Source organism: Rissa tridactyla, chromosome 7 (assembly GCF_028500815.1).
Source record: "Rissa tridactyla isolate bRisTri1 chromosome 7, bRisTri1.patW.cur.20221130, whole genome shotgun sequence".
Lineage (NCBI taxonomy): Eukaryota > Metazoa > Chordata > Aves > Charadriiformes > Laridae > Rissa > Rissa tridactyla.
This window is the reverse complement of record NC_071472.1, coordinates 34136624-34158579: the sequence shown is the minus strand read 5'-3', so window position 1 is coordinate 34158579 and position 21956 is coordinate 34136624. Positions and strand designations below refer to the sequence as shown.

Sequence of the window (21956 nt, the reverse complement as noted above, 5' to 3'; positions counted from 1 at the left end):
ATGGATGGCAGACAGAAGACTAAGATTTGTGATCTTACAATCATGAGCTTGTGATTATGATCTTTCTTGGCCACCGCGGCTAACACAGAGTAAGTTTATAAACCGCTATCATCATGGATTAGTAGCTTGAAAACTTGAAGGACGGTTTGCTAATTTCAATCCAAATATAACAGGCAAATTCCAGCCTGGATTCTGCACAACGCAGAACAGTACGTTCTTTCTTTAATATGCGATTTCCCATTTGTAATATCAAGATTTGACATTCTTCCTGCAGGCGCTAGCAATGACAGGTTGTTCTACAAACCCAGGGTCTGTCTGACATCCACTGACTCAGAGAAAACTTAATTATTAATAAAATAACTCCCTTGAATATTAACATTGTAAGTTTATAGACAGTATTCGTGCTACGCTGAAGTCCTACCTGCATCTGCTTTCAGTTAACCATGAATCAGTGAGATCCCAAAATAAGATTCCCTGAACAGAATAAGCAATGATCTGGAGAAACAGTACATACTCAGGAACTGCAGTTATCTATTTAATGAAAATGCTGTTGTGATTTCTACTGCAGGAAAGGGTATTTTCTGAAGACCGTAAGCAACAACAGCTACCAAAATAGTTGAAACAGTTGGGCAACCTCTCTGCACCAAGACTTCTCCCTGTTCATTAACTGCCCACATCCAAAGTTAAATAATTACGAATATTCTTTGGACTAAGTTTGCCTGACCTTGGGAGTTTTTTGCCATTCAGCAGGAAAAACAATAAATGCTGACCTACAAAATCACGGATTGCAAATAGCATTTCATCTATGTAATAGGGCTTCTTCCAGAACATCTCAAACTGGAAAATTTAATGAGAAGACAGCATCACCACATCAGAATCAATTTAGGTTTGGACTATGAGGGGAAATAAAGGCCACATATTCCTGCCAATGTTCAGGACGTTACTAAAGTAAGCTTTTCGTTATTTTTTTTTTAATTAGTGATGAAAGTAGCTACATCCTTAAGTTAACCAAGAGCTTATTTACATGCTGGAGCCTCACCTAGAAAGAGCCAAAAGCTGAAAAACACACACTGAATCACCACTCGCAACACCCCGAGTAACACCCCACCCTGGCAAGACAGAATTAGAAATGGCCTGTGGTGAAAGCCTTCCTACAATCCTACTCTGCTTGTAATGCCAAGCACAGATCTTTGAAGATCCTGCGGCCTTCTTCCCAGCACTGGTGAGGTTTTAGGGTGAGAGGGAAGACATTTTTCATATCAGTATTATCACAGCAAATTATGAAGAAGCTACCAAGGCTGTGGTCTGGCATCCAAACTTCTACAATAAAGTTAAGCGTTAAGTTTTCCTGCAGTAGCTTTGAGGTGGTATTCTGCTGTAAATGAGACAGACGTATTTTTACCAGATCTCTCTATGCAAGAAACCAAAAAAATAGTTCCTTAATGTCATGGTTTCAGCTGGGATAGAGGTGACTTTCTTATTAGTAGCTAGTACAGTGCTATGTTTTGGATTTGGGATGAGAATCATGTTGATAGCACACTGGTGGTTTTGGTTGTTGCTAAGCAGTCAAGGTCTTTTCTGCTGCTCACCCCACCCTGCCAGCGAGTGGGCTGGAAGTGCACAAAAAGTTGGGAGGAGACGCAGCTGGGACAGCTGACCCCAACTGACCAAAGGGTTATTCCATACCCTATGACGTCATGCTCAGTATATAAAGCTGGGGGAAGAAGAAGGAAGTGATGACATTCGGAGGGATGGCATTTTGTCTTCCCAAGTGATGGAACCCTGCTTTCCTGGAGATGGCTGAACACCTGCCTGCTGATGGGAAGTGGTGAATGAATTCCTTGCTTGGCTTTGCTTGCGTGCGTGGCTTTTGCTTTACCTATTAAACTGTCTTTATCTCAACCCATGAGTTTTCTCACTTTTACTCTTCCAATTCTCTCCTCACCCCATTGGGGGGGAGCAAGCGAGTGGCTGTGTGGTGCTTAGTTGCTGGCTGGGGTTAAACCACAACATGTTTTTAAGAGAGAACTAGCAGGAAAATTGAGCCTGTTTTATACAGTATATGATAAGGAAGAGATTGCCAAAATATGCAACTAGCTGGGAATTAGAAATTGCAGTCACTAACCACAGGATTTCTAAGTTTTGCAGCTGTTTTCCCTCTTTCTCACAAGAATAGCAGTGCATTCTGTCAAAGGATATTCCCCAGGCCTTTCTCTTTTTAAAGTTTCTAAAAATCAACCTGTTTGGACAGGGTGAGCATTTTTATCAGCTCTGACAGTGGAGAGAGACCAATGGGTAAATTTATCCCATCTTTTCCAGAAAGCCTGTCAGAATGGCCAGATGTTTGTCTGTCACAGCAGCCCATCTGGGAAAACCTCTTCTTCTGCTGTCTCTTGCTCCATCCCTTCTGATGGACTTGCAAAGCAGATGTAGAAAATTCTCTGAGCTTACTCTTGTGAGGAAACCACACAGAGGAAAACAGAAGACAAAACGCTGTGAGAATAGTTCAGTAGGACAGGATGGCTGCAAAACTGTGTTTTACGTTGAAGGTAAACCGTAGAGCTGAAATGCCACATCATCTGGGGATGCGGCTTATAGTCGGAGCAACTCAGTGTGGAGTCATGCATACATCTGAGAGAAATTCCTTTGCTAGCAGGATCATTTTTTTGGCTCAAATGACATAGCCTCATGAAGAGACTAGAATGACACTGATTTAGCAATACACTTTAAACAAGCAATACAGAGAGGCTTTCTTACTTTCGGTCCATGTCAGAAGCAGCAGCATAGTGCAAAGGGGTGCGTCCCCAGTCATCTGTTTCATTAATATTGGCTCCTGTTGTCACCAGCGTCTCAATACAGTGGAAATGACAATTTGCAGCTGCATAGTGCAAAGGTGTCCTGGAACATAAGTGACAATATGTTACCTCATATTCCAATATGCACCACTGAGAATAGCAATAAATCTTAATTCCTACAGATTTCCAGCAGTTGATATCAGTGCCTTATGTTCCCATGATGAAACGCAAAGTTATTCAAATTTAACAAAATATTGTGGTAACAGGAAGTTCTGGTGCTCCTAGAAAGCCTAATAGGATACAGATCCTCAATCTGTGTCTTGCAAACAACCTATTCCTGCCGACAGCCTCTGCTGTTGCTCTGCATACATGCTACTTTCTTCCAGTCGGGAGGCAGAGCAAAGCACAGTGTCCCTCGCAGCATCTTATTTAGCTGGCATAGCAACACTCATAGCAACACTTCATAACGAGTAAAAAAAAAAAAAAAAACCCTCTAGGAAGCACGTCAAATAGCAGCAATCCTCCCATCATAACCCAAGTGTTGTCTTGGGCACACAAGCACAATAATTTAGGCAATAAGAGAAGCAATAAGGAAAAAATAACAAAAAACCTGTGACATTTTTAAAACAGAAGACTCAAGAGAGTGGGATGGCTTTCATGTCTCTAATGAAATCTGCACCTGTCTGTCTGGTATGTAACTGCAGCAGCAACAGTTCTGCAGGGAAGGCCAAACTCCTAGTTTATTTTACTGTCATTTTTCATAGAACGTATGATTTCCAGACTGAGGTGGTCTTTCTTCCTGGCCTGATAGATTCTTTTTTTTTTTTTTTTTTTAAATGAGCTTTGTAATTTACCTACCTCCCACATTTGTCCTTCTTATTAAAATCTGCTCCACTGCTTTGCAAGAGTTTTATACATTCAACATTACTGGAAAGAGAAGTAAAGAAAACAAAACATGAACAAATCAGAAGTTTGTATCTGTGTCGCCCCCTGCCCCCAAAGAGGAAAAAGTTACTCTAACTATTTTCGTATTATTTGCCCTGCAAAACCAGGGTACAGCCAACTACAACGTGAAATTCAATCAAACAGAAAATTAAGCTTTCAAAAACTATTTCTGTTTTTCCTTCTAGAAAAATTCAAACTTCTCTTCTGCAGAAGAAAAAAACATTGATTTTCCAAAGAGAGCACAGTAAACGTGATCTGAATTCAGTGTGTTAGGAGATTGTCAATGGGAGCTGTACTCTAATGCTTCCCACACTGAACGGGTATTTTGTAAGAGAACTTTAACAGAAAGTTGTCGTTAGCTTTTAAAATGCCAGTCTAATAACGAAGAGGTGACATTTAACGAAATCCACCCCTGCTCAGCAAAGCTTTCAACAGTAAGCATTTTGCTCAAATCCTGTTTACTTAGTGAGATTTAATCACACGAGTTACTTGGATTATTCTCATATGATTTGTTGACTATTGATAAATTTAAGCACGTCTCCCAAGTGCTTTGTTAAATAAAGAGCATAGCAATTTAAAGTGATTGTCAATAACAATATTGCATTTATATAAGCAGATGAGTTGGACTCCATTGCTTGTATCTGTTGAAAGAATTTACCACATCATAGCTGCTTCTTCATCTTGTTTAAAGCCAGGTGATTTTTGATAAAAAATAAAACAGCTGAATTCTCACATCTTTTGTAATTCAAGCGAGTAAATGTATGATTCCAGCCAGAAAATGATGTCAAGAAGTGCGGCATTTTCCAAGACTCCTTATTGACAGGGGCAATAAATCGTTTGTGCTCACAGATGAGCAGGCCTTTGAAGTTTGTTCTTTTCCTGTTACCGTGCAACTCCCATTAATGCAATGGGAGTAACAGGCATTCGTCAGGAAAAAAACAAATGCCTCCAGCTCCAGGGGAAAAAAAAAAGACTGGATGCAATATATTGGCTTATGTTCATCCCTACGCGAAATTGCTATTGCATAAAAATAGCTACAGAACACTCACCACAATGTACTAAAAATAAAAACACTTGTTAGTGATGGCAATTGTAGTAAACCACTGGAAAAATATTGTTTATTTTCATGAGCCACTTTTGCTTCTTATGAGGTCTCTCCTTCTCTTTAGGACTTCCAGGTTGTTTTTATTATTCTTTTGGGGCGCAGCCTTATCAAAGAGGTAGCATTTGAACCATACTATAATAATCTCCATCCAAGCAACAGTCATACCTCCTCTATTGAGATGAGACAACTATCAAGAAGAATAATAAAAACAGTATTTGGATCAATTTGATCAGGTTTTTGTAACAACGAAAACTGTGTGATATACATTTTGGTCCACTGAGAAGAAAAAACAACTTCCAGAAGGACTACCAAGTATTCGCCATGGATGTCCATTTCTGCTTGCTATAACCACAGAGAATCCAGGCTAGCTTCTAGCTAAGGCTCCGTTTCAGCTGTTCTCTGAGACACCAAGTCCCCAATAGCAGAGTCAAAACTCAGTGCTTGCCAGATGTTTTGTCCTTTTGCTAGGTTAACTTCACAGCACTCCACCGACAATTATTGGGAAATATTTAAACTAACTGGATGTGACCTTTACAACTTAAATTGACGTATTTCAGTTTTCATTTGTTTCCATTTCTGGCTTCCCAGCACTTATCAGGAAAGTATCACCCTGAGAGAACAAGAGTCTTTTAACTTTCTAATTTGGAAGTTGGGGGGTTGTCTGTTTGTTTGTTTGTTTGTGGGTTGTTTTTTTGATGTTGTTTTGGTTTGTTGGTTTTCAGTTTAGAAACTTTTAAACTTGCACTTGAAAAATGGGAAAGAGGGCGATGAGCTGCATTTGGACTCCAGGGTTGCAATCTGATGATGGGCACTGTTGCATAGTTGCATTTTCAGACAAGGACACAGCCCACAGGTGGAGGCCAGGAATAACTCCCCTGCCAGCAGCATCCCAGGAGCCACAGCCCCTTCTTCTCACTGGCTTTGCCCTAGGAAATGACGATTTCCTGCTGACTGCTGGCCCTCAGCAATGGTTGTGGCCAAGAGACAGCCTGGGTGAGCGTGCAGCACCCTCACCCAAAGCTGAAGCAGTCTTCACAGGAGCTTGAAAAGGGAAAGTTTTACCCTCCGCCTCCCTATGCTTCAAATCACACCCGGCTGTCTGTGGTAGAGGGGATCCGATCACCACCTTTACTTTGCAAGCAACCCCTACATGAGGGCTCTGGGAAAAGACAGCCTCAAGTGACCAAAATTTGACATCAGACAGCTTTGCTTCCCTTGCACCACAACACATTCCTCTGTGGATGGCACAGTCAAGTTGGCTGACACGGAATCTGCAATGAAGCCACAAAATAACTTACAACAGCCACAGTTCCAGCTACTCACCCTCCTGCAGCGGCAGCGTGGAGGCACGTTCTTCCAAAACTATCAGGGGTGTCTATTTCAAAGCCTGCAGACAGCACGTGCTCATTACTAAACAAGGACACTATGCTATACTTTTGTCCTAGTTAAACCACAAGAAACATTGCAGAGACAGAAAAATCAGTTAGTTAGGAAAAAACAGAACGCAAGCAACTACAGTCAGAAAGAGGTTGTCACGGGAACAGCGAGCGGCTGCTCCAGTTTGGCAGCTCTATAAAAAGAGCTGCAAAGTCGACGAGCATCTATTTCCGCATCCAGCTCTGCGCCACATCCCTATTTAAAACCATGTGACAGGCATTTATGAGGCAGATACTTATCAAGAGGACTGCGACAGCAGGACATGAAGACAGAAAACATGAAGAAACGAGGGAAAACCACAGAGTCAGTCTGAACATGAAATGGGGCCATTTTTATCGCATGCGGTTTTCAGGTTGGAAAGAGGCTTCCGGGAGCCCGCAGGGATATTCATCGAGATGCACAAGGCCAAAGACAGAAGCCTGGCAGTATTAACTCCGGTCACCCAGAGCTTTTTCTCCTCCTTCCTGATCTGGTGGTCAAGGCTAGAGCGCAACAAGGTTTAATGTAATGGGGTACGCAATTGCCATATTTCACACTTTTTTTATATCCTACAGGACTCAAATTTAGGGAAAAAAGTAGTTGTAGGACATTTTACTCGTTAAGTAATGAAGCAATTTTCTAGAAAAAGCATATGATCTGCCTCGTGTTTTTTTGACTCATGGGAACTCTTGCCTGGAAAACAAGAATTTGGGATTTGGCACCTGATTATTGCCCCTTTTGAAACAGCTGTGTCAGGAAACTCCTGCTGCTTCTGCTTTGGGCTCTGGTGGGGATCCCGAGACTGCTCTCTTGACACTACACTTTCACTCATTTCTGCTCCCGTGCCCAGAGAGCTTTGGCCAGCCTTTACTCGGGTTGGATTCAGAAACACACTTTAGCTGTATTTACAATATATCATCGTCAGTGAGATGTAAATACCTGCGCCAGTGCAGGCCCCGAGGAGATAATTTCTTGAATTATTTCTTTGGGTGGGGGGAACCCAAACCAAAAGGGTGTATTATACTCCTACAGTTTGAAAAAGGGTCCTAAATTTCCTCCCTCTTCCCGGTGAATTAATATAAACCCTCTGAGCCTACCAGGAGAAAAGGGCTTTGGGCACAAACAACAGAGGAAGTACCAGCATGCCGTTAGGAAAGCCTCGCACGCTCCCGCGCACCGCAGCACACAGCCCAGCACGGCAGCACAGGAAGTCTTTCATTTGAACAATTCACAACAATGAGCATAAAAGGGCCGTAAGCAGCAGCGACACACACTACTCCAGCTCCACAGACACTGCGGGATTTACTTACCCGATGACAACAACTTCCTGCAGCAGTCCGAGTGAGCATTCAGCGCTGCCAAGTGTAAAGGGAACATGTTGTGGATCCCACACCTGAAAGGCACAACAGCCTCATTACACAGAGCCATGTGAAAACACGGGTTGCGTACAGACACAACGCATCAAAAGCTCCTTCCACAAAGGCAGCATTTTTGACCCTTTTTGAGGAAGATTCTTCGTATCGTGTTATTTTTAGGCTATATTTCCTTACCAGCCTTCTTGGGAGTTGAAAATACTCTGATACAGCAAAACCTTGGCATTCTTTATGCTTTGAAGAGAATGTGGCAGGAAGGTTTCTAAGAATTCAAGATGAAAGCCGAGGTAAGGGAGGGAGCAACAGAGCAGATATTGCTCAGAGTTAATTTCCTGGTCTGAGATGCACAAATTTCTGCATCAGCTACACATACTGCAGCTGCCATTCTGAGGTAAAAGTAAATGCCAAAATCTGTTCAGTATTATTTCTAAAATCCATTTTTCCTGCAGTTAACATCCTTTAGATAACTCTCGTGTGGGTTTGCAAAGCCTCCCCTCCTTCCCTCTCTTTCCCCTGGGGCTGGGGTAGCTGATGACTCTTCTTCATGCTCTCCTTTAGGCTGCCGTGACACTTGCAGTTTTCTTCCCACATCCTAAGAACTAAACAGCTCATTTTCCCATTTGCTGCAGCTACTCTCCTCATAAGGCCTTCCAAATTTCCGCCCGTTTAACACATGACCCTCTTTCCAATTACACCATAAACTTCTCAGGGCAGACATGCTGGGTGAAAAAAAAGTAGGCACCTATCATTAGGCTAAATCTCTCAGGCAACCACATAGTTTTTAAATAAGCTGAGTGCTCAGCAGCTTTTATTAACACCAGCAAATCATCCCAGTTCAGCCCCTAAGCATGCCACTATTTACTGTCTTAGAAGACTTTTGGGTTTGGACATCTTGGCTTCTGTCATTTAGCATTGTTTTGCGAATAGCATCTTGTTATTCTAGAAATATCCTCCTGGCAGTCCTCCAAGTGCACATAAACACAGAGCCTCTGAAACCAACTATCTCAACAAGATTATCACCTACTGCCTGCTTCAGCAGATATATTTTTGAAAAAGGACCAACTCTTGAACAACAGCAGATGGATTCATATCTGCCCTTCATTTCTGCAAGACTATTGGTGGCAGAGAGATCCAAAGATGCAGAAACCTGTCTTTCTGCAAGATTCACTACAAATCATATTTCCTTATGAAGCCTTAGACAAAAATAAACGTGGATGTTTCTAAGGACATCTTGCTCTCTCCAGCATTTTATACGTATTTAACTAGTTTTGGTTAGCTTTTAAAAACTCATTCTTTCCAGAATCCACAGGCCCATCCTTCCTCTGTCTTCACATCAAATTTGTCCTCCTTGCTGCTTCACTACATCAGGGAGTGACTTGTGGTGCTGTACAAATTTTAATTTTGCTAGCGTCAGTATTTACATCTTAGAGTAAATCTACTGAAAGTTGATCTGACAGCCTATTCTTTGAAGGAAACAGCAGAAGCTCCACCAAGCAGCTGCATCTGTATAAACAGGTTGCATTTTTTAGCTGTGGATTCATTTATTCAAGCTAACATTGGACATTCTGTATTGCTGTCCTTCTTCCTACACCCATTTCCCTCTATCTCCTCTTCCACCTAGTTATCTAGAGCAATATTTTTCTTCTTTTTGGTCAAGATTTCCACCCAGCACATGTTTTGGCTGGTTTCCATCGAAATACATTACCTGCACATCTGCTAACCAGTGTCACACTTCTATAGCACTGTTCACACTGGTTCCTCCCATCACCTACACAATCTCCCTTTAAACGCAGTTACCTCAAAGACTGACTGAGCTGTCTGCAGTTGTTGCTAACAGTGCTGCAGAGTTTTCTTTTCAAAGCCAGTTCAGGGAGCTCAGCCAGAGTTATATACATGCAGCACATACGAAAGCCCATTCCCAGCGTTTCAATGCTCCTTGTTTAGCACAGTAGCATCATTTGGATCAGCTCGGTATCTCTGAGCCAACTTTTCATTTCACTTATTTCTGCTGCTGGAAAAAGTATTTTATTCGATCAGTGTTCCAGTCACCCACGTGTGAAACAGAAATTCCTAACTGGATAACCCTGATTCCAAGAGTGGGCTATCCCACTGCATCTCATTTTCCACTTAAACCTAAAGATAAGAGACAGACTGGGACTCAGTGTGTGGGAGAAAGAGCTAGCAAAAATACATGTCTATTTAGACACCAAGATCTTCATGTTGGCCGTGTTAATAAAATCCAGTGACGTCAGATGAAGCCTGTGGAATTCCATTATCCATGCCAATTGAAGATCTGTTCCACCTCTTGAGTTTGCATGGGGATGGTCGTACTTGATAAAGGAATATGGGCAAATGTGCCACTTTCTTAAACATCATCAAGCAAATAAACAAAATACTGGAAGCTGTATGTATCTTCAAAATTAAAACCAGCTCATTGGCATCTGAAAGCAGGTTTTCCTAACTAGGTAAGCCAAGCGAGGTCACTGATTTCTATGGTAGGTTCTAGGCAGAAGACTCTTAAATTATATTTTGGAGACATCTGGAGCTAATTGCCAAGAACTTACATTAATGAAATCAGATACTGCTGTTGAACACCTGGTACAGATATCCTTCATGGCCTTGCATTCCTCTGGTCTTATACCCCTTTGTTTACCTTCAGGTTTGCTATTTTCTTTTGACAGGCCATAAGAGCCTGAACATAACTAACCAATACTCAAGTACTCTTAAAAATCACGCATCTGCCAATGTTTGAGATGACAATACTTATCATGTTGTGGGTACAGCCTTGACATGTGTGCAAAAGAAAAAAAAATATGAATCGAAGCAGAAAGTACATTTAGAAATGTGTCTAATTTCACCTGTCTGTCCTTCTAGCCAAAAAAAGACTCCCAAACCTGCAAATCAGATAAAAGCAGTCCTATTATTTCAGCCACATGAATATCAGAAACCATGCAACATCAAGGCAGGCTCTAGTTACACTGAGATCAGAAATACTTAGTAACATCTGCTTTGCAATACTGCTTTTCTATTGATTATCTTACATCATACCAAAAGATACAAGATAATAATAATCACCATGTCACTAAACGTTAGGCTAGCTTAGGTACTAAGGAATGTGCACACAATTCCCTTGGAAAGCACCTGAATTTTTTTCAGTTATGTTTCCCGTACAAACTTTTTGCTATAGACTTTATGGAATAACTGTGATCTTTATATACATACGTACCTCATGTACATGATATGCCACTGTGCCACATCAATGCTTTAGGAAAAAGCAGCCATACTTGCACTACCTGTAACCGCATAACTGGAACTTAGCAGGGCTTCCTTCCCCTCTGCACTTCCCAAGCGTTCATATTTTAGCCCCAGGTCACCCACTGAAGTACAGTACAATTATGCTTATCCATTTTAAACTTCACACTTCGGAACCTGAGGAGTGAACTGTTTCCAGGCATCGGACATAACACCTGATCATTAGAAACAGCTCCACTTCAGCCACTTACTTGGCAGTGTCAGCTCCGCTGGTTATGAGGGTGTTAATCAAAAGCTCATGTCCGTATCTTGCAGCCACGTGCAGAGGGGTGTTACCATCCTTATCAACGCAGTCGATTTCCCCTCCTGCAAAAGACATTTTCATACAGTTTAACACTGGAAGGTTAAGCATGAACCAGGGGCCACAAACATTATTTCTCTCTAGAGAATGCAGCATAAGCAGTCCAGCCAGAGACATTGAATTCAGAGACCGAGAAGCAACACAAAGCAAGCTGTCAGCCACTGGTACTGAACGTGGTCTGACAGCAGCATTTTCACCTCCCTCTCCAGCAGCAGCATTTTCCCCCCTCCCCAAAGTGGTGGGTGAAAGTGGTGGGAAACAGGAGAACAGGATGACATACAATGGTCAAGTACATCATTCAGACTTGCTCCTCATCTAAAGGTACAAACAGATGCCTTGAATTAAAGTAAAAAAAAAAATAAACTGCTAAAACTCTGCCCTGATTCGTAAAGACACTGCCACTGAACCTTACCTGTAAGACAACAAAGTTAAGTAGAGTTCATTCAAGAGGCCAACAGGAACACACCGCAAACAGCAAGCGTGTTCTGTGCTTTCTCTGTGTCTTACAAAAGAACAACCAAACAGTGCTTAAGTAGAACTTTTCCTCTTGCAATTTAAGCCTGTCATCTCATGTTTTATTCTCATAAGCAGGAAAAATAGATTATTTCTTCTTTACTGCAGCTTTTCACCATGCAAAGATTGCTGTCAAGTCCTTCTTTTCTTTTTGGACCAAGGAACTGTAATTTTTTTCAGTCTGTCCTCCTAAGTCAGGTTTGTTGCACTCCAACTATTCTCGTCCTTCCCTAGTCCTCTCCAGCTGGCCCACATTCTTCTGCAAGTAAAATGTCAAAAGCCAGAAACAGTACTACAGCTGACGTCTCCCAACGCTGAGTTGAGCAAAAGGATTACTTCATGCCTGCTGGCTACTCTCCTATCTCTACACTCCTGTACATTGTACAGCACCATGTACGTTGTTGATTATTTTTTTTTAAGCACCATGACACTGTTGATTTGTGGTCAACAAGCTTCTGATCCTCTGTAAACCCCAGGTCCTTACTTGAGGAGCCTTACTGTAAACACCTGGCTGTTGCCATTCCGAACTTGTCGAAATGATACTCCTGCCTGTCTGGGGGATCTTTCCTTTGCTTCGCTTGCATTATAATGTCTGTCTCCAATTTCACAGGATCGTTTTCCATTCTGACTCCATGTTCTGTCAAACTAAGTCTCCCAACTTCATGTTTTCTCCAAATGTTAAAAGCACATTTTCTATTCCACTATTCAAGCTGTTAATGAAAATACGGATAGTTCCAGACCCCGGAGGGAAACTGAAAACCCCCTCACTACACCTTCCATTTCAACAATCCATGTATTACTAACCTCTGAGTGTAGTTTTTCAACTAGTTATGCACCAACACTGTAATATATTAATACTCCACTAGTTTGCTGTGAGAATACTTCATGAAAGCATGTAAAAAGTCATGCTAACATCAGGATATGGTAATATTTACTGCATGTCCACTATTCACAAGAGATAACAGGCCATAACTGCAACAAGAAAAGTTCTAGTAAAGCACTACACAGTATTTTCTTACAGTAAATAAAGGTCAGTGAAATGCCAGATCAGGTTCCCTGGAGCCTTCACCAGCGGAGGTGTCCACAATCATCACCTGCCCACAGAAAACTCAGAGGATTGTGCTGTGTTCAGAAAGCCTATTACCCTGGTGTAGAAGGGAATTATAATGTTGCAGCATCTTTTACTCTTGAGAAATCTATGCCAGATATTGCCCACTGCTCCCTAAGTGTTTATAAACAGTTTGTTCATTCGCTCATTTCAGAATTTTGGCTGACCTGTGTAAGATTTCCCAACTTTTCTTTTTCCCCATTTTTAAAAATAGGTATCACATTTGCAACTTTCCAATTTTAAGGTAATCCATTCTTCCCCTACAAGTCGCTAGAGACAGCAGCCAGAAATTGAGACATCATTAAGTACTGCAGAATGAATCTCCATTTCTTTAAATCATTGACATTTCTCTCTTCCACAATATTCCCTGGCAATGAGGCATAAAGTCACTTGCAATCAGACCTGTGTACAATACTAAAATTAGTGGGGCAGCAAATGAAGAAAGTGAAGAAGTGAAAACCACATAACTTGAAGAGGAATAGAGAGGCGTGAAGGACAGATAAACTGCCAGTCCTTTCACACACAAATCCAACCGACAGCAAACAACAGCTGTAAGTCAGAAAGCATATTTGACTAGGCAACTAAAAATTGCATTAAAGCACAGTTTCTTCCAGTTTGTCCAAACTTCTTTTATTATTACTATTTCATTTATCCAAGGAGCGATATGACAACAATTTGCATGATGACCTGAAAGAAGAATAATGTACTGAAGACCTCCATTTTAAAATAAAATCTGGTGTAAATGTGTCATTACATTTACAGCATAACTGTTCAGTCATCTTCAACACCTCACGCTTAAATTCCAAGGTTAGGATTTTGGAAAACAAACGAAAAAACCAACCAACCAACCAACCCAGCCCATCCTGACTGGTATAGTGGCTAAAGCTGGGAAGCATAAGTAAAACAATCAGTAACAGCAACCTCTGTCAATCAGAAACAGGCCTCTACCAGATCTCCAACAATAATATTTGTTATACTCTGTAGTATTCTTGGACAAAAGAGATACCTGATAAATGACTGATCATCAGGAATGCTGGCTATGCCAGAACAAACAAGGTGGTGCTGGCCCACCCTCCTGAGTATTTATTCAACACTTAATGAAGACAGCAGCGAGCAGTGGAGCTAAGGGAGGTGAGAGAAGTACAGCTGATGAGTGGAGGGTAGAGAAAATGGGCTGAGCTCTAAGAACACCAGGGAACCTCCCATGGGAAGACAACTAGAAACTTTTTCTTTTTTTAGTTTTTAAATAATTTTAGAAAGAAAGTTGTGCTTGCTTCTCAGCAGAAAAAAGAAAAAAAAAGACCTAAATACGTCTTTGAATTCTTGTTTTGACATTAAGAATGACAACAGACCAGCTGGACCACCACTGGCTGGAGGCTTATGGGATTTTGTTAACAACCAAAATCTCAACTTGTCATGACACACTGGAATGAGAGCTGTCAGCGCAGCTCAAAGCCAGAAATTGATGGAGAGAGCTAAGCAGCTCTCAGAGCAGTCTTTTGGCACTCTGCATCAGAACAACTAAAAATTGCAACCTCAGAAATACCTAATCTTTTGGAGAGTTGTTGAACAGGCTCAGAAACTCACCATTCTGAATGAGGGTCTGCGACCGTGTGAACCTCCCATGGACAGCTGTCATGTGCAGTGGGCTCTTCCCATCCTTACTCTGACAGAAACAAAACATAAAAACAACCATTTAGCACATAAAGCACTGGTAAAATTTGAAGTGTCTCAGCTCAACATCCAACAGCTATTCTTCAGATAAAACCTCCACTGGATTCAAAAGTCTATTGGACTGAATCTATACATGATGGTAAATGCAGAAGGTATAAGTATATAAGTAAAACTCAGCAATAAGTAGAAAATGGGCTGGAGTGAAGCCTGTCCTTACAGCCTGGCTGTATGCAATACCTGCTAGAAACCTAGAGATACTACTCTTGAATATTATTTTTAAGTAACATTTCCCATTCAGTCATTATTTTCCCTAACCCTTGTAACGAGGGAAATAACAGCAAAGGAACCAGAAAGCTAAGTAGGAGCAGTCTCTGAGAGATTCAAGAACTATATCCCGTTTGTCAATTTGCATTTTATAGATACATCCCAGAGTAAAAGCCACTCTATTAAAAAGGTTTGGTTAATAAGTTTCCACACAATCAAAAATAGGATGTCTACAAAAGACCATCAGAAAACAGGGAGAGCATATGAAAGGAAAGGTGCAATGAGTAGAGATCAATGGTTTGAGTTCTAGAGAAAGAAACTGAGACTGGGGAAGCCAAGGAGCTGAGAAAATAGCAAGGGAAGGGTACCAGCCTCATTACATGCATCACTTCATGTTTACTGGCACGGAGTTTCACGTTCATTGGCAAGCACAATCCCTAATTTCATTTTAATAATTCTGTGTTTAAATAGTGCACTGACTATTCACTGATCTCAAGGGACTTGCCAGAGGTGTTAAGTGCTACGAGACCAGTTTTACAGATGGGAAACTGAAACACACAGAATTTAAAGTACAAATCTTTAGTCAAAGATCAAAGTCAATCAATAGTCAAAATCTTATATGAACTCGGAGATCTCAAGTCTTCTAGTAACTACCAGTACCCTCTGTTGGATAGCAGCAGGTCCCTTTCAACTTCATCAAGATGTGTCAGTTGTATCTCAAGAGCATTCAGATATCCTAAACAGAATCAAACTTTGTAAACTCAGGCTCTAGAATAGGTAAACAAATAACTTTCAGTTCTTACTTCCCCAGGAAAGTCAAAAGGAACTTTTTAGAATCAAGTTTAATTAAATCCATATTGTAGAGGGAAGGAAAACACCAGAAAGGAATAGTTCCTTCACTGGTCACCACTCCCTGAGATAACATTTTAACAGAGCTCCTGGGACTATATTTTAGTAGTGGTTCATGCCTTCAGGAGAGTGGCTGGCCTAGATTTTAAGGCTGTCATTATATTTATCAAGGCACTGAGAGCTCCTCTGCTGGGAAGTAATCTCATCCAAGCAGTTTAATGATCAACGTTCTCAGCGTCACTCTACTTCCATCAAGGATTTAAAGCCATGCTGTACTCATTGTTATAGTTTCCAGTCTCCTGAGGTGGGCAAAATAAGATAAAGTAAAACTGAAGAGCTGCAATGCAAGTTTTACCTGAATGTTGACGTCTGCCCCATTATTCACCAGCAGTTCAAGACACAGTGCTCCATGAGTGGAGGCAGCAGCAAAATGCAAGGGAGTGAATCCGTTATTATTAGGCTGATTTACATTAGCACCATAGTCAATCAGCTCATTAACAACAGAATCCTGACCATTGTAACAGGCAATGTGAAGTGCAGTATTTCCATAGATGTTCATTTCATCAATCTAAAACGAGACAAGGAGACACAGTTAAAATTACAGACATCAACTTACCGTTTTACATAATGCATCACATACTACAAATGGAAATAGCTGGAGGCTTGAACTGTCATAGGGTATATTTCTCACCAGAAAATTTCATTGACAAAAATATATTCCCAGAGAGCTTAATTTGGAATGCTTTACCTTTACTATTATTAACTTTTTATCCTACTGGCAATTTCTAAAAGCCAGTGTGAAACCTAAAGCCGATAGCAGGACTATGTAATGATGATAATGATGAAAAAAGTCCTAACAAGATGGAAAGCTTTTACATATAAGTGGGAAAGTAGGATAAATAAAAAGCTCACAATCTTTATTAAAAAAAAAAAATTAAAACATTGACTATTTCATTTTTGTGAACAGAATCAGGCTTAAGACCTCTTTCCACAGAATTCTTTTCAGAAGGCAGTGAAGGTGTCTGAGTGAAGGGAAGGTGAAACTACAGCCATTTACACTTCAACAAGAAACCACTTTCAGTAGCTCAGTATTATAAAGATGTAATTACGATTATGTTACTTCTTGACGTCTGGCTTAGTATTCAACTGCTGTTCTGTAAAATAGGACAAGACGGATTGTACAAAAGACTTGGGGATGACGTGAATACTCTTCCACAAAACACAGGCGTCTCAAAGATCATATCCCCAGTGGTGGACAATGTGGAAGTTAAAGGTAGTTATTAGCATAGTACTGCTAATAACAGGAAACGCCTATTCCCCTTCAACTTCACAGTCAACAGCCTGTGAACACAGACTTCTGACATTTTTTTGGCAGGTCAACTCGGCTGGTTATAAAGCTGGCAAATGCAATGGCTTTATCTGACATCTCTGATGAACCATTGCAGGCTCTTCTGGTCATGTCACTGCTGCTTTGAACCACTGAGTTGACAATATTACACTAAGAGAAGTCTGTGCCCTGAAAAAAAGTTCTTTTCCAGAGTGAAAATAATCCTTCTCCTTCCCTCCGTCAGCTACAGAGGAAATACAGGTTCCTAAATTTAAACAACTTGAACTGCAGTTTAGTAAAGTACGCAGTGTTGAGAACAACCGCTCATCATATCAAAGAGAATGCCGAGCCAAGGGAAATTTCATTATTCCATCTTCCTCTGCAGGAACAGCATATATTTCCTGATTTCTTCAGCAAGGTAGCTTGCAATTTACTGTCCATACCAGGCATTTTTTATTCCAGATTGTTTCCTGCTCTTGAACTCATAAGCCACATGAAGCACAAAGGTTCTTTCATGGTCCAGAAAATGGGAACTATTGTCTTTAAAAGCTCTGCCAATGTCTGCAGCAGCATCCATAAGAAAGGAGTATCTCCACATAGAGAGAAACATGGAAGCCACAAAGAGCACGTTATCACGTACCTCTACCCCCAGGTTAAGGAGGTGTTTCACAATGTTAATCTGCCCATTGGATGCAGCTGCATGAAGTGGGGTGTAACCCTTCTTGTCTTTACAAGTCACCTCTGCACCATGATTAATCAGCAAGGCAACAACTTCCAGGTGACCTTCAAAAGATGAGAGAGAGTAATCAATGAGTATACCATCCTACAGCATCACTTCTCCCAGATTACTGCTTTCTTGCTAATGAACTGCCCCTTTCGTTGGTGTTTCACAATGCTCCTACAGTTTTAGGAGGGGGAAGAAAAAAAAAAAATTTTCGTAAATATTCTTAATCCTAGCTCCAGGCCTTGTCAAGAAATCCACGCAATACGCATTCACCTTCACCAGATGTGTTAAAATTCTCTTTACTGACTTAGTTTTCCAGTCATTAAAAGAACAAAACCTCACCTCTTCCCCATTTATTTTTCTAAAATTAAGAAGTTTGTGGTTTATTCTCCGTGTTCCAGGAAGAACAGAGCACAGGAGCGTGACAATACAAATCTCCCAAAACAGCATCTTGTTGATGCCATCTGCAGATACAATTGCTAACACTGGTCATTTTTTGTTAGCAATACAAAATAACTTTAATAAATGATAAAATGATGGTATCCTCTTCTCCAGCACAATCGAGGACACAGAAAAAAAGTGAATGCAGAATCTGATCCAAAGCCTACCAATACAAACACAAGATTTTCTACTGAATCCACTGATCTTTGTATCAGGTTTTTGGCTCTCCAAAGCTGTATCATTAACACAAAACTCTGCAAGAAATCCTGAATATAGGTCTAAAAATGTTTCAACCTGAACTTATTGTCTATACACACATACTTAGTCTGCAAACTCAAATAATTGCCTCAAGAGTCACGCAGATTGAGAGCTGACTGCCAGATGAATGGGACATCTGTCTTCAGGAGTGAAATCCCTACCCCTGAATTAAGATCTCCCTACAGAACACAGGGGAAGAGCTGAGCACCTCAAAATGCAACTTATAACCCTCCTGTATCTTCAGTTTCCTCCTCTCCCTGAAAGTTTCAAATCTGGCCTGCCTTCCCAGATAGTGCCCTAACCACCAAAATTAAATCAAGGCTAACTGAGGAGTAGACCTTATTGCTTCATGTCGAAGCAGAGCTGGCTGTCTTAGAATAATTTGTTCTGTCAAACACCATATAACGTTGTGCATCACCTGAGCTGTACAGCACTTTCATGACAGAGGCAGCTTTTGGTGATGTGCAGGACCTGGGACACTTTACGGACAAAGTCCAAAGTGCCCAAAGATATGTAACCAGTCAAGAAATTACAAGAGAATTTACAGGATAAGATACTCAGATCTCATTATTTAAATTCTGTCCAAATTACACTAGAGACTCCTAAATCCCATTGCTAATTTAGACCTTAAATGTTATCTAAACATTTTGAAAAGCACATCATAAATTCGTGAAAAGAATGAAGAGCAAAAGAAATGTGGAGTTGCACAGCACAGTGTAAAAGCCTTTCACTTTTACATAGTGGAGTTCAAAGCTCACTAGCTCAAAAGCCAAATCACATTCGTTGGCAAGAGTCTTTCCATCTGTCCGTGCCTATCAAAAAAACCCACAATATGCTTTTCTCACAGTTTGAAGTCTCCTATTATCTCATTTCCAAAAGTGCCAGGATTAAAATTAAGAATTTGACAGGTGAGATGAAAGAGCTCCTGGCAGAGGGCACACAACACTTCATGAACTATGATCTGGAATACACTGCATGGCCAGCATGAAAGCTCTTGAACAGGAGTGACCAGTATCACAGGCAATCTTGTTTTAGCATTTTTAAATCATAATAATTCACAATGAGACATTTTCCTTTAACTTGAAAGGAATAATAAGGTCAATCGATTTATTCAAGTAGTATTTGGTAATACCACTGATGTCCTGAACAGATGAATCAGTTGCTCTTGTCCACTCTAGAATAAAAGATGACAATTTGCTCCTAACAGGAGGAAAGGCTATGAAGCACTTCCTAACAATAGCATAACTTAGCTACTTATAAACAGAGATAAACAGCAAAATTTATGATTGTATTTATCTGCATTTTATATAAAGTAGTTTTTAGCAAAAAAAAAAAAGAAAGAGCCACAAACATAATCTGTATTTTGTCAAGCCCAAACATACTTTAGGCTGGACTTAAGAGTCACGGTGAAAAAAAAGGGAAAAAAAAAAAAAGGAAAAAAGCAACACAAAAAGCTCACATTAATTGTCTTTAAAAGGAAAGCACAGCCAAGTCCTCACCAGCTGCAAAATCGTAAATGGACACTGTGTATTTAGATCGGCTGAACCCTTCCTTCTTCAGGGTAACTACAGCACTCACTTTCCATGGCCTGGTCTGCTCTTGTCCATTTTAAAACATGTTGTTGGCTTGTCAACAGGAAGTTAAAAAGAAGGAGCAACAGCCCGAGCCTTACCCATGTACGCTGCCCAGTGAAGAGCTCTTCTGTCCTTTTTGTCAAAAGCATTGATGTTTGCCCCCTTGGCTAAGAGCAAGTTCACCATCTAGAAATAACAACAGCAAGTAAGCCAACCCTGTAGGTCACACACTCGATAACCTATTCATCATTTCATCTTCATATTCCATAGTCATCATTCTAGCAATAAAGTTAGGATCTCAAAATCCTGCTTTTGAGTGATAAATTCGTGAACTACACAAATACTGTTCGAAGCTGTGTGCATTAATGACAAGGACTGGTGACGGTCACAAGTAACCAGAACAAGTTCTGTGTCCACAGATTTGGCTGAGAGCACGCAGGGCACTGCTACTCCAGTGTGCTTCAAACTGAGCTTGGCAAACAACCTGGAAGAGAAACAGGCCTGGAAGAGAAACATTGCTCTAAGTTAAGACCAATTTAAGGGGGTTTCTTGTGGATTGGGACAAGATTCCTCCAGACTGGTGAGGTAACAAATCCTAGTATCTGCCTGATCTTTCAACAAGGAGCGTCAATTTCTTAGCATGGCACAGTGATTTTCATTAAGTTCCCAGGTGCCTATGGCAGTGTGGATGGGCACCAGGCTGCTTTGCATATGACGCTGGCTCTTTAGATAGCATCACTAAGAGGTGAAAAGCTGCCTTCCCCATTGCCTATCATCCAACGTTAAAGGTAAGAAAAATCAGGAAAAAAGAGACAGAAAACTAAATGGAAAACACATTCAACAGCTGTCTTTTCCAGCAAAACATTCTAAAATCATAAATTACAGAGCAGCACAATCGTCGTCTTCTCATACACTGCTTTGCCACAGTAAAGAGATCAGCTAACAGCATATATTCAGTTAACGTTTCTGATACTTTCTATCCAAAAGCTCAGGAGCTTTAGGTTATGATGGTTAGACTCAAGCATTACTATCTTTTTCCTACAGTGCAGTATTTTAAAGGCCGAACATCATAATTGTTTTACAGGAACCACAATTCCTCTTCCTTCCTTTAATTATAGTACAGCTGATCAACATTTGCTGACAGAATCCTACTCTTTCACTCAAAGTTTTTATTCAATACCTAGATCTTCAGGTGTGGAACGGGCAAATGAGGATCCTTTCACCCAGATCTAAACACACTAGCAAAACCCTTTACATACGGGCTTTATTTACAAGCGTGTTTTTTCATATAGAAGTAGTAATTAGACTAGAAGGGTTTGCTTGTGTAAGATAAGTAGAAAAAACAGAAGCACATTTTCCAGAAGACTAATTAGAAAAGCAGACTGACTGGATCTCACACAGCTGAACATTTCTTCAGTATGAAATGAATCCCCCAGTTTTCCTTTCTTTCCATTATGCTGCTCTTATTTTCACAGGCAGTCAAGCTCAAAAGAGCCAAGCACACACTTGAGCTGCCAGAGCCACTGGTGCAACCAGCTCTCCAAGTTTGCATGCACACTTGCATGCCGGCTTTCTACAAGTACTTTCCAGCCATTCTTTCATTTCTGCAGGTAGGAAACCTGGCACACAGTTTGGAAAACAGCTGAATGATAGGAATTGTGGGGGGAGGGGATATGGGGCTCCATCTAGACCCAGCCACAGCAAGCCAACTGTTTGAACCAGGAAAATAAATCACAGAATCATAGAACAGTTTGAGTTGGAAAGGACCTTAAAGATCATCTAGTTCCACCCCCCCTGCCATGGGCAGGGACACCTCCCACTAGACCAGGCTGCTCAAAGCCCCATCCAGCCTGGCCTTGAACACCTCCAGGGATGGGGCATCCACAGCTTCTCTGGGCAACCTGTTCCAGTGCCTCACCACCCTCACAGTGAAGAATTTCTTCCTAATACCTAATCTAAATCTACCCTCTTCCAGTT

The 21956-nt window shown here is 40.9% G+C and overlaps 1 protein-coding gene across 7 annotated transcripts in view; it reads right to left on the bottom strand.

Annotated features, from left to right (window-relative positions):
• The window catches only part of ANKRD44 (ankyrin repeat domain 44), a 147846-nt gene that overhangs the window by 38128 nt on the left and 87762 nt on the right, over window positions 1-21956 (bottom strand). For all 7 annotated transcript variants that reach the window (XM_054209508.1, XM_054209512.1, XM_054209506.1 and 4 more), the window contains exons 6-14: window positions 20078-20165; window positions 17623-17765; window positions 16011-16223; window positions 14456-14534; window positions 11138-11252; window positions 7572-7654; window positions 6169-6232; window positions 3654-3722; window positions 2758-2898 (exon numbers count right to left, since the gene is read on the bottom strand). In XM_054209508.1, coding sequence (XP_054065483.1) covers window positions 2758-2898; window positions 3654-3722; window positions 6169-6232; window positions 7572-7654; window positions 11138-11252; window positions 14456-14534; window positions 16011-16223; window positions 17623-17765; window positions 20078-20165 — 995 coding nt within the window. The remainder of the gene's footprint in view (window positions 1-2757; window positions 2899-3653; window positions 3723-6168; window positions 6233-7571; window positions 7655-11137; window positions 11253-14455; window positions 14535-16010; window positions 16224-17622; window positions 17766-20077; window positions 20166-21956) is intronic.